Genomic DNA, 13,706 nt, shown 5'->3' on the forward strand with positions numbered 1-13,706 from the left:
CCCCCTCCTCTGCGCGCTGAGATATGTGTAGAAAGTGCAGGTCTACACTGGGCAATGAAAGCAGCCATCGTAAAGTTCCCACTGTTTCTGAGTAAGCTGCCAGCTGGCCTTTGACCCTCTGGTAAACTATAATGGGGGGGGATTTTTATGAAAGGGTTCTGTATAATCCTTTAGGGGTCTTTTCAAAGATGTAAAGAAAGCCAACCGAAAAGGAAAAGCCTTCACTAGCATCAGACCAAACAACCATCTGAAGAAGTGGTTCTAGTAAACACACAATGCAGGTGCCGCCTAGACTCTGTGTAGAAATGAAGCGTTCAGATTAAGCCTGATAATCACGGGAAACAGCAGCACACTGAAACCAGCACCAGAGCTCAGAGCTGCCTGACTTCACTTGACTACAAAATAAACCAACACCCCTTAAAATCAAACTCCTGACATTTTTTTAAGGGAGTTTCAGCTTTCTAATCACTTCATTCACTTTCATTGGTGAATTAATGATTAAAAACCGATTCCAAGGGAACAGTGGGTCTGAAAAGCAACGATGTGTGTGATGATTCCTACAATAGTTCAACAGGAGACCGTGGCTGAACAACCATGGCTTGTCCTTGCATCTTCACACTGCTCTCAAACTATCTAGAAAACCATCTATCTCCTTTTCAACACAATGACAAAACCAGGGAAGAGAATTCCAACAGTTCTCTCGTCGAGTGGAGACATCTCCTCTTATTATTCCTAATTAGTCTACCTCTCATGTGAACCTGCAGCCTTTACCTGCAGACTCCTCAATCTGGAGCCACAGCCTCCCTGTATCGACTCCATCAACTCCTCCACGAACCCCACACATGTCCACGTGGTCACCTCTTATTTTCCAATATGTAGAATAAGACATATTTCATTCTCTGCTACATGACAGCCCCAACATCACAAGAACTAGCCTGGAAGGTCTTTTCTGCCTAACTGTTGATGTTGTGAATATTGGGGTCACCAAGTTTAATGGATAGATCGTCATGAAGCTCCAGTGATTTGGTCAAATATGATTTATCTTTCCTGAACCCACGTTCAATCATCTTGTTTTCTACGTGCCTTGATTTCACTTGCTTCATTATAGATTCCAGGCTTTGTGCAATTGGCCATGTCAGGTGAACAGGTTGGTGGTTCACTCTTGGCCCTGCTCCTACCTCGTGGTTGATTGGTGGGGTCACATTTGCTGCTCTCCGTTATGCAAGAACTGTTGTGGAATCTGTAGATTTGTGGAAGATGATAAGCAGAGTATCCCCAAAGTCACCTGTATCAAGGTGTTGCCCAAACAGGTGTAGATTTGCAGGTCTTCCCGATTTATCCGTTTACAGGCTCATTTTCTGCTGGTGACTTGTTGTCAAAGGGAGGTAAAGAGTATTGTTGAAGCTTCTTACGAAAAAGTGTCTCTTGTAAATGCTGTTTTGTGTTGAAATGTGAATTCAGAAGAAGCATTGCTAACCGTATCTGTTAGTGCCGATCATTTTCCTTTGACTAGATGTATTGGACACGGTGCTGAACCACAGCTACTTGTTGCTGGACACCTTTCCCCATTGGGATGTGGAAGCTGTGACATAACTAACTTACCACTTTCCCTTCCTCACTGGCCCGATTTCCCATTACCTTCAAAAGAGAACTGAGTTTTGTCATCTGAATACTGAAACACACACGGCAGTAGTGGTCCAATTACAGTGAAGGGGAAGTGTATCTGTGTCTTTTCATTCTCAGAGTTAGACAACACACAAGCAAGCCCTTTGGCCCAACTCTCCAGCAAATTATTATTTTTTAAATCACTGTGTGAACAGTGTAAATGGAGACTTGCAACTTGAGAGATATTTAGCTTAGTTTGGAGACACAGCGTGGAAGTGGGCACTTTGGCCTACTGACTCCATGTTGATCAGCGATCACCACGTACACTAGTTGTGTCCCACACAGGAGGGACCATTTACAGAAGGTAATTAACCTACAAACCTGCACGTCTTTGGAATATGGCAGGAAACCGGAACACCCGGAGAAACCCACGTGGTCACGGGGAGAATGTGCAAACTCAGCACAGACAGCAGTCGTGGTCAGGATGGAACCTGGGTCTCTGGCGCTGTGAGGCAGCTACTCGACCGCTGCGCCACCGTGCCGCCCCTTCTACCCGTGAAGGTGCTGACCATTTTTGAGCAGCAATAAAGGCATGGGTCAGGAGGGAGTTGCAGTGAGTGACTGGGCCTGGTACTACTTGGTTAACCTGAGCCTCTGTTTTGATTGTGTGTGTTGTGTTATGTTTCCCCACAGGGACTGACATGGCCGTCTTCTGCCTGCTCTGTGGCAAGCGTTTCCAGACACAGGTGATGTTGCAGCAGCACATGGAGGTGCATGCAGGTGTGAGGAGCTACATCTGCAGCGAGTGCAACAGAACCTTCCCCAGCCACACCGCATTGAAGCGGCACCTGAGGTCACACACAGGTAAGCACACAGACCACACACCTGAGGTCACACACAGGTAAGCAGCTCTGAGCACCACCCTCACAGTGACAGGTGCCATACACACCCTCTCCACCCCCACCAGCCACAGGTAGGAAGATGTGTGGTTCGTGTAGCTACAACATCTACACTAATCATGCATCAACCTCATTATACATTCCCACCAACCCTGCCCAGATTCATCACTTGGGGCTGTTTACAGCAGCTTATTCACCCACCAACCCGCACGTCTTTGGGATGTGGGAGGAGGTCCATATGGTCACAGTGAGAGCGTGCAAACTCCACACAAGTCTCCCGAGGTCAGTATTGAACCTGTGAATCTAACACAGACTGAGCTACAGGGAGGTTGTGCGGGCTAGGGTTTTATTTCTTGGAGCACAGGATAATGTTATAGAGGTTTAAAATCACGAAGAAAAAATAAGTTGGGTGGATGTCACAGAGTCTTTTACGCAGAGTAGGTGAATCTAGAAACGTAGGTTTAAGGTGAGAGGGGAAAGATTTGATGCAAACCTGATGGACAACTTCTTCTACTCAGAGGGTGGTGGGCATATGGAATGAGTCAAGTCAAGTCAAGTTTATTTGTATAGCACATTTAAAAACAACCTACGTTGACCAAAGTGCTGTACATCAGTTCAGGTACTATGAACGAACATACAATGGCACACAAACATAACAGCACATACATAAACAGTTCACAGCGCCCCCTCAGAGGGCCCCAAACGCTAGGGAGTAGAAATAGGTTTTGAGCCTGGACTTAAAGGAGTCGATGGAGGAGACAGTTCTGATGGGGAGAGGGATGCTGTTCCACAGTCTAGGAGCTGCAACTGCAAAAGCGCGGTCACCCCTGAGAAGCCTAGACCGCGGGATAGTGAGTAGCCCCAAGTCGGCCGACCTGAGGGACCTGGAGATAGAGTGGTGGGTTAGAAGATTTTTGATATGGGGGGGGGGGGGGGGAAAGCCCGTTTAGGGCTTTGTATGTGAATAGGAGGAGCTTGAAGTTGATTCTGTACTGTACAGGGAGCCAGTGGAGAGAGGCCAGAATCGGGGTGATGTGGTCCCTTTTACGGGTACCCGTCAGGAGTCTCGCTGCGGCGTTTTGGACCAATTGCAGGCGGGACAGGGATGATTGGCTGATCCCAGTGTATAGGGAGTTGCAGTAGTCTAGGCGGGAGGAAATTAATGTGTGGATGATTTTTTCAATGTCGTCAAATTGGAGGAATGGTTTGATTTTAGCTATGGTACGAAGCTGGAAAAAGCTGGCTTTTACACAGCGTTGACTTGCTTGTCAAACATTAATGCAGAGTCAAATATGAGCTGCCAGAGGAGGTAGTTGAGGCAACTATGATAACAATATCGGAAAGACATTTGGACAGTAGCATGGGTAAACATAGAAAATAGGTGCAGGAGTAGGCCATTCGGCCCTTCGAGAGGTTTGGAGTGATGTGAGCAAAACATGGGCTGTGGGGTTGTTATAGATGGGGCGTATTGATCGGCATGGGAACATGGCACAGTTCATTGCCAAAGCTGCTGCTTGTATTGAGGAGTTACATAGAAACATAGAAAATAGGTGCAAGACTAGGCCATTCGGCTCTTTGAGCCAGCACCGCCATTCAATATGATCATGGCTGATCATCTAGAATCAGTACCCTGTTCCTGCTTTCTCTCCACATCTGTGAGCGCTAAGAACTAAATCTAACTCTCTCTTAAATACATCAAGAGTCCCTGATGAAGGCACACTTCGACATGGACAAGAGCAGAGTTAATGGGGAAGCATGATTGTGGTTTGGGAACAGGGAGCCAGAGGTTAACATACGAGACACCAGAGATAATATTAGCTCCAGAGAAGGTTAATCTGGGCGGTCAGTATGACTCTCACCTCCGTTTGAACTTCCAGTCTGTGGGCTGATACTCTCTAATATCTGCTGAGAACTCCCAGTGCAGTGGTTCAGAGAACAGCAGGGCCAATGTTCCTTGCTCCAAGTGCATTTTTAACCCTGAACCATCACCAGTTGTTCTGGCTTTAGGGCCATGCGTTGGCATAGTTCAGCTACTGCCTTGCCCATTCAGGGCAAGGTTCATCCTGAGCCCGAGTCCTGTGTGTGGTGAGTTTGCTCGCTCCCCTTGGCCACGTTAATCTTCACTGGGTACTTAGATTTCCACACACTCCTCTTTGGCTCAGTGCTTACTGTTAATTGCTCCTTGCTTTAATAAACAGCAATGAAAATGCAGGGAAGGTGATGAATGTGTGGGAGATGAAAGGCTGCAGGGAAATAAGAGAATGGGGAATGGGATTGCTCTGCTGGGAGCTAGCATGGACCTGCTGGGCTGAATGGCCTCTCTTTGTGCATAAAGGATTGTATCTTTCCCTCCTTATGCAAGACTTCTCAGTTGCACCTTGTCTCCTGAGGTTCCACCATTGTCTACCCCTCCAGCAGTGCATTGTAAGAAAACAGAAAAATAGGTGCAGGAGGAGGCCATTCGGCCCCTCAAGCCAGCACCGCCATTCAATATGATCATGGCTGATCATCCAAAATCAGTACCATCAGTACCCCGTTCCTGCTTTTTCCCCATACCCATTGATTCCTTTAGCCCTGAGAGCTCCATCTAAATCTAATAAGGCCCCTGTATCCAGTTTACACAATGTGCATTAAATAGCCAGATTCCGTGACCTTGTGTGTTTGTTTATTTACCAAGAATCTTACACTGGGTTGCCAGTGAATAATTTGTTTAGCAACTTGTATTGTAAGTGTTTATGTGAAACAAGTAGGAGAGGAGGGGTGTGAGACTGCCGTGAACAGACATCATTAGAGGTCCAATGTAGCTTGGAAATGAAATTCAGTTGCGATGAAGCAAATGAACAACTGAACATTGAACAAATTCCCATCAGAAATGCTGATTGCAATTAAAGTGGCAATTAACTCAATAGAAATTTAATGTTTCAGTTAAAATAGAAACAATTAATGCAATCGCTGCTAATTCACACAAAACCCCAAGACAGGTCCATTTTCACAGAGTGTGATCCAGTTTCCAATCACTTCACTGACTTTATGTTGCCGTGAATGAGTTGTGGTGGCTGGAGGCGTGTGGGATGGGACCTGTGGGCTTGCTGCAGGGACTGTGGGTAGCTGGGTGCTGCTTGCCTGTTGGGGCCACTGCTTATTCTCAACATGAAGGCTGGTCTTCAGCCCAAGGGCAATGGAATGTTGGCCTTCATAACAAGAGGAGTTGAGTATAGGAGCAAAGAGGTCCTTCTACAGTTGTACCGGGCCCTGGTGAGACCGCACCTGGAGTACTGTGTGCAGTTTTGATCTCCAAATTTGAGGAAGGATATTCTTGCTATGGAGGGCGTGCAGCATAGGTTCACTAGGTTAATTCTCGGAATGGCGGGACTGTATGTTGAAAGGCTGGAGCGATTGGGCTTGTATACACTGGAATTTAGAAGGATGAGGGGGGATCTTATTGAAACATATAAGATAATTAGGGGATTGGACACATTAGAGGCAGGAAACATGTTCCCAATGTTGGGGGAATCCAGAACAAGGGGCCACAGTTTAAGAATAAGGGGTAGGCCATTTAGAACGGAGATGAGGAAAAACGTTTTCAGTCAGAGAGTGGTGAAGGTGTGGAATTCTCTGCCTCAGAAGACAGTGGAGGCCAGTTCGTTGGATGCTTTCAAGAGCGAGCTGGATAGAGCTCTTAAGGATAGTGGAGTGAGGGGGTATGGGGAGAAGGCAGGAACGGGGTACTGATTGAGAGTGATCAGCCATGATCGCATTGAATGGCGGTGCTGGCTCGAAGGGCTGAATGGCCTACTCCTGCACCTATTGTCTATTGTCTATTGTCTATCTACTTCCCCCCTGGATTATGCCACGCCGTACCCAAGCTCGTGTCCCGCCCCATCTCTTTGCACACAGTGTGCATTGGACATGCTGGTGGTAACCAAACCCCAGACAACCCCCAGAAGGAATTTAAACTATGGGCAACATTGGGTGTTATGTAGAGGCAGACAGCGTGGACACAGTGTGATGCTGCCCTGGACTCGATGGGCTGAAGGGCCTGATTCCATGCTCTATCTCTCTCTAACTCTGTGACAATGTCTTCACTGCCAACCTAACTGATTCCCTCTGGTGCAGTTAGTGCAGTCCCACTTAAGAACTTGGGACACCTGCAGGAGTTGTAAATATTCTCCAGCAAAGTAACAAACAGTTTGTCCATTTCCTTTACAAAGCACAATTACAGTAGACGAGGAGATGCACAGCCAGACGCCGTCTGCAAAGCCACCGTTGCAGAATGAAAGACTCCGCATTACGCACACATCGCCCCTCGTGCTGTTCCCCTGAACGTTACATCTGTCAAAGACAGCTTGACTTTGGCAACATGTTTATATCACCACTGACTTCTAATCACAGAGTAAACCTGCTGGAAGCCTCTCGCTGTGGGCTCCGATCACAGCACCCACTGCCCTGATGGGTGCACTGCCCTGATGGGTGCGTGGATCACGGCACCCACTGCCCTGATGGGTGCTCTGCCCTGATGGGTGCGTGGATCACGGCACCCACTGCCCTGATGGGTGCACTGCCCTGATGGGTGCGTGGATCACAGCACCCACTGCCCTGATGGGTGCATGGGTCAGTAACCACTGCCCTGATGGGTGCATGGGTCAGGGCACCCACTGCCCTGATGGGTGCATGGATCACGTCACCCACTGCCATGATGGATGCACTGCCCTGACGGGTGCGTGGATCACAGCACCCACTGCCCTGATGGGTGCGTGGATCACGGCACCCACTGCCATGATGAGTGCATGGGTCAGGGCACCCACTGCCATGATGGGTGCATGGGACAGGGAGGAGTTGATGAGAATGTGGGGGCAATAGAACAGGATGGGCGTGTGTGATGGTCAGTACGGACTTGGGGTGAAGGGCTTGGTTCTTTTGTTGTCCAACTCTGACAATATGAACTGTGAAAATAAATAGCAGAACTTTGGACATTTTCAGGAACTGTTGAACGGCTAAAACCAACCATTGAATATGGCTTTAGATTGCTTTGAGCGATCATCTTTAACGGAGTGAAGGGGTGGGGGCGGGGTGGAGAACGCACACTGATGAAAGCCGTTGACAGAATGAATTGGGGAGAGGGCAATTTATGCAAAGCCACAAGGGCAGCTTGACATGATTGCAATGGAGAGTGCAGGTCACTGCTGATGCTGTGCTCAGTAACGTATTGACATGCAGAGAACATTACATGCCCAGCAGCCTTGCACCATCTGCTAGAGCATGCAGGCTACACAAACCCCACATCTGCTCATTGCATTTCACTCAATTATACTTGCACAGTTTAGAAGGAAAAATCTAGTGGCATTACAGAGACATAAACAAAAGCATTAGCTCTTTCAGCCAATATAAATTACTGGTCAATAATCAACTCCAGCTGACTGCTAGATCACTTTGTAGCAGCCTTTGCAAATTCTCGCTGAGGAGAATTTTAGATAAGCAATAAGGAAGAAAATCTGTCTCGACATTAAACGTCACCTATCCACGTTCTCCAGAGATGCTGCCTGACCCGCTGAGTTACTCCAGCACTCTGTGAAACGTCACCTATCCATGTTCTCCACAGATGCTGCCTGACCCGCTGAGTTACTCCAGCACTCTGTGTCCAGCTCTGTTTTTCCGCAGATGCTGCCTGACTTGCTGAGTATTTCCAGCATTTTTGTGTTTTTTGGTTTCATTTTTAGATTTCCAGCATCTGTAGATTTTTTACATGTTTTGTAATGTTGTGTTTTGATTTCCCTCTCAAAGTTGTAATGGATTCAGCTGCCACAACTGTTTGTTTTTGCAACTCTGGCACTAACATCCCTTTCCATATGTCGGGGACAATTGTACTAATCGCTGCCTTATTTCAAAGACCTTTCAAGAATGGTGCATCAAAACAGAAGGTTGTAAACGATGCAGCCATCACCGAGGGCTGCCTTGGTATCTGTCATGCGTGGAGAATATTAAAGAGCTCATGCTGATAAAGATCAAAGTGCTGCATGCATTGTATCGGTAGTGTAGAATGGAACAAAGCATCAGGTACATCTAATCCTTTAAACCCAGATTCTTGGAACAACACTGCAAAGCTGAACAGAATAAGAACTGTTAAACCACGAGGTGACTGTCAATATCATTTTTAAGTTGCAAATTGCAGGGCAAGAAAAGATGGAGAGGTTCACAATCTTCAGGTCCAGGGAGAAGATGGAAGTAGATGAGGAAAAGGTGGTGATAATGGTATTCAATGGTGAACATTTAAGATAGAATGGTGTGATTTTTCTGCTGAAATAGTCCACTTACATACATTCACGTGAATATCTTCTTTATCCAAATGCATTCATGTTGTCTCTGGTGTGCAGGTTGGCTTTCTTTACTCTTTCCAACCTTTCAAAGCGGAGGTAACATTTTTGGGTATTGGAGATTTCCCGTGTGGTGTGGAACTGGCAAGGGAGGGGAGCGGAGGTAGTGGAGGATGGTCAGATCATCAGCGTGGAGGATGGTCAGGTCAGCAGTGGCCTCAGTGAATGGTGGAGGATGGTCAGGTCAGCAGTGGCCTCAGTGAACAGTGGAGGATGGTCAGGTCAGCAGCGTGGTGGATGGTCAGGTCAGCAGTGGCCTCAGTGAACAGTGGAGGAAGGTCAGGTCAGCAGTGGCCTCAGTGAACAGTGGAGGATGGTCAGGTCAGCAGTGGCCTCATTGAATGGTGGTGGATGGTCAGATCATCAGCGTGGAGGAAGGTCAGGTCAGCAGTGGCCTCATTGAATGGTGGAGGATGCGTCTGAGCCGTCAGAAATGGTCCTCTGTTACATTCATGGGAACATAAACTCATGGATGTTTTGAAAACTCATGATGGGCCTGAGGTGCAAAGCTGACCTAATCTTTCTTGTTGAATCTTGGCAGCCATAAATAGAGAGACAAAAGGAACTGCAAATGCTGAAATCTTGAGTAAAGCACAGAGTGCTGGAGTAACTCAGCGGGTCATGCAGCTTCTCTGGAGAAAAGGAACAGGTGACGTTTCGGTTTGAGACCCTCCAGAATAATGGCTGGTCCTCTTGGTCGTCCCTGTGTGATTGCTTGCTCCTACCCCAGATGGCAGCTCCCTTCACTGTGCTCATCCTTGGTTTCTGAATGTGCCGCCCTCTGTCTGCACAGCTCACTACTCTGTCAGCAGCACAAGGCGTATTTACCTCTCGTGTTCTGCAAGGGGTGTGGATCAGCTAAAGCACGAGTGTATAGTTGTGGGCCAGGGTTGGCTGTGCGTGACATTGCTGACGTTGTTGTTGTTGCTGCAGGTGACCATCCGTACGAGTGTGAGTTCTGTGGGAGCTGTTTCCGTGATGAGTGCACACTCAAGAGTCATAAGCGCATCCACACCGGCGAGAAACCGTACGAGTGCAACGGTTGTGGCAAGAAATTCAGCCTGAAACACCAGCTGGAGACGCACTACCGCGTCCACACAGGTAACCACGACAATACCGCGTCCACACAGGTAACCACGACAATACCGCGTCCACACAGGTAACCACGACACGGCACGTGTCCACACAGGTAAACACGGCACGTCACTGTTCACACAGGTAAAAACGGCGTGTCACATGTCCACACAGGTAAACACGGCATGTCACGTGTAGACTCACTACTGTGTCCACATAGGTAAGCCACGGGAAGGTCACGTGTGGACGTGTAGAACGATGCAGATACTTTGACCATGGAGGGGAGCAGGTGATGTGGGGGTGGGGGTGGAGAGGTACAGGTGGTGGGGATGGGGAGGTACAGGGGGTGGGGAGGTACAGGGGTGGGGAGGTACAGGGGGTGGGGATGGGGAGGTACAGGGGGTGGGGAGGTACAGGGGGTGGGGAGGTACAGGGGGTGGGGAGGTACAGGGGGTGGGGAGGTACAGGGGTGGGGAGGGGAGGTACAGGTACAGAGGGTGGGGAGGTACAGGGGGTGGGGAGGTACAGGGGGTGGGGAGGTACAGGGGGTGGGGAGGTACAGGGGTGGGGAGGTACAGGGGTGGGGAGGTACAGGGGGTGGGGAGGTACAGGGAGTGGGGAGGTACAGGGGGTGGGGGTGTAAAGTGGTGGGGGTGGGGAGGTACAGGGGGTGGGGAGGTACAGAGGTGGGGAGGTACAGGGGGTGGGGAGGGGAGGTACAGGGGGTGGGGAGGTACAGGGGTGGGGAGGTGGTGGGGGTGGCTATCACTCTTGGTCTGTGGATTGAAGTGCGTTATTCTCCCTCCCCTCCCCCAGGTGAGAAACCCTTTGAGTGTAAGCTGTGTCACCAGCGTTCGCGGGACTACTCGGCCATGATTAAACACCTGCGCACCCACAACGGTGCTTCGCCGTACCAGTGCACAATATGCCTGGATTACTGCCCCAGCCTCTCCGCCATGCAGAAGCACATGAAAAGCCACAAACCGGAGGATATCCCATCAGACTGGAGAATAGAGAAGACTTACCTCTATCTGTGCTACGTCTAATCATCGAGAAGAAGAAGAAAATAAACGTGCTGCGAGCGAGAGTGGAGATTATTTCTTTCATAGTTTTGAACCATTTTCTGTGTTGTGCACAGTACACTTGGATGACCTCGTGTTGTATGACCTTGATCAGCTAATGTTATATTTCCTCACGCGCTTGTCTCTCTTCAGCCGACAACCTTGAGCCAGTTAATTGTGTCAGGCGGTGGTCAAAGGGTTAAGTACTTAAAAGACTGCAAAGTGCCAGGGCAGAGAAAACAATTTATTTTCATTTTTTCACGAATGTGTGGTCATTACCAAAACTAGTGTGTTTTGTTTTTGTGGGTTTTTTTAAAGAAAGAAATAATGACCCTGCCAGGTTTGGTCAGGGTCCAGATTTATTCCAAAAGCTACCTCTTTATTTTATTGTGCCAAGTTACTAAAGCACAGTGGCAGTATTTTTGTTTAGCATTGTTGCCAGGATCGATCATCTCATGCTTGTAGCTGTTTGTGTTGGCAGGTTGCAGCACCTATATGTGAAGGGGTGGGGGTGGGAAATAGGGAGGGGGTGCTTTACAAACCAAACAAAGGATGCGAAAGGACACAGCTTGCTGTGTACATGGTTGCTTCCTATTGGTTTGACAGCAAAAAAGGGAAACGGGGTTTGCCTTAAAATGGGTACGTTCGTGGTCCTCAAAGATGACAGTGGCCATTGGTGAATGACTGGGTTTCTAGGCTGAGATGACAACAGGGCAAAATGAAGTGTTAAAGCTTGAATTATAAGAACAGTTAATGTAGTTTTGTTTAAATGTGAAGGAACAAGAAGAATCACTTGGGGCAGAGTCTGGATATTTGGTTATTGAGTATGTTTGCGTGCGTGAGAGAGAGTTAGTGAGACAATTGACGGGTGTGTAGTGATGGGTTTTAGTAAAGATACAAATACACTGAATAAGGAGGATGGAAGGAGCTTAGTCTTTGGGGGTTTGAGGCAAATCTCAGACAGAATTGATTAGATATTTACAAAATTGTGATATTTTTGTAGTAATTGTTGGTCCTTTTTGTAGGTTTGCGATAGGTTCCAGCCCTTTCCGCCTCTGTGATGTGAATATTATTTTTGTGAATATGTGTGGGAATTGATGCAGTGTTGTTGTGTCCCAATGTTATTCCGTGCATTTAGCACTAAATCAAAAAGAAAAAGTTATATTTCATAGTCTAAACCCTAGTTATAAATAAAACCAGGCAGCACATTGGCGAGACTTGCCGGGGAGGGGAGGGGATGTGGGGAGGGAGGAGGAGGTGGGGGTGGGGGGGATTCATGGGAGGGAGATTTGCTTGCCAAGCAACATGGGAGGCAATGTGCGATCACTTTGCATCTGACTCAAGAATCCTTTAGACTTTCATGAAGAATGGTTTCTTCACTTGTGGTTGGATAATAATTAAAACTCTTACCAAAGCTGTACATCCAAGATGCCATGGCTGCATTCTCCTGCCTCATCGCTCTTTCCCACTACCACCTCTCCCACTCCTACTCTGATCTCTAACCTCCTCTCTCCCTGCCTTTTAGTACTTCACTATCCTATCTTTTTGCATTTATCACCAACCCCCTCTCTCCCATCTCTCCTCCATTCCATTTTATTTTAACATTCCCTCTTCAATCTCTCCCTCCCCTCTCCCACCCATTCCATCCTGTGATTCTCCCACCATTCCCTCTTCCCCATTCCCTTCTCCACGTTACACTCCTACCTGTTTCCCCTTTCCCATAAAGTGGCTCATCAAATGCACTTCAATTCTTAAAAAGGAATATTATGGACTATTAGTCTCTTCGGTGTTGGAAGGAACAGGGAATAAATACTTGCATAAAAGGTTGGGCTTCCTCTTTGAAAAGCCTTCTACTCATTTCTAGCACTTTTGCTATAGGAGACATGTTGATGCCGACTGGTCCGTGCTGGGCCTGCACTCCTTGCCACCAACTTCCTCACAACAGCTGAACATGTCCCAGATAAATTGGAAATTCAAATAGATTAGTGGTGTTTCAGCCAGTTAATATGTGAAATAACTAAAGTGGAACTCCATTTGGGTCATGGTGATGCATTTAAGATGCACTCAGAAAAAAAAAAAATTGTTAAAATAGATTTGCAGGGCTCTGTCTGTCTTCATGCAGGGCCTTATTCTGTTGGACACAAGTCTGGCACATCCTGTCTCATAGGAAATAGAAGCACATTAATCCTGACAGAGAACACGGGTACATGCAAAGCACCTGTGGACAATGGCCCGTGACCCTAGTTAGTGCGTAACCCAGTGCTAATCCAGGAGAAAGCACAAAGTGCTGGGATAACTCAGCGGGTCAGGCAGCATCCCTGGAGTACATGGATAGCTTCATCAGTCTGAAGAAGGGTTCCAACCCAAAATGTCACCTATCCATGTTCTTCAGGGATGCTGCCTGACCCCTGGGTTACTCCAGCACTCTGTGTCTTTTTATGTAAACCAGCACCTGCAGTTCCTTGTTTCTACAGGAAAACCTGATGCTGTCTGACTGCAAAAAGAAAGTGTTTGATTCTTGCAACCCTCACTTGTATAAAAGTCCCTACTCCCCACGAGCAGATTCTCCCATGTTATCCTTCATGGGTAATATCTATCGGCATCAATTTTGATTTAATGTGGTGCAAATGGAGGTGAAATTTATATGTCATTAACATGAATTGGGTTATACTGTAAGCAGTTAGACAGCATCATAG

At 47.6% G+C, this 13,706-nt stretch overlaps 1 protein-coding gene across 1 annotated transcript in view; it reads left to right on the plus strand.

The window, feature by feature from the left end:
* The window catches only part of zbtb16a (zinc finger and BTB domain containing 16a), a 163,965-nt gene extending 151,734 nt beyond the window's left edge, over window positions 1–12,231 (plus strand). Inside the window, exons 5-7 of the mRNA XM_078426550.1 lie at window positions 2,299–2,469; window positions 9,809–9,976; window positions 10,766–12,231. Coding sequence (XP_078282676.1) covers window positions 2,299–2,469; window positions 9,809–9,976; window positions 10,766–10,995 — 569 coding nt within the window. The 3' untranslated portion in view covers window positions 10,996–12,231. The remainder of the gene's footprint in view (window positions 1–2,298; window positions 2,470–9,808; window positions 9,977–10,765) is intronic.
* Window positions 12,232–13,706: the final 1,475 nt, after the last annotated feature.

The sequence above is a fragment of the Rhinoraja longicauda genome, chromosome 32 (assembly GCF_053455715.1).
Source record: "Rhinoraja longicauda isolate Sanriku21f chromosome 32, sRhiLon1.1, whole genome shotgun sequence".
NCBI classification, from domain to species: Eukaryota; Metazoa; Chordata; class Chondrichthyes; order Rajiformes; family Arhynchobatidae; genus Rhinoraja; species Rhinoraja longicauda.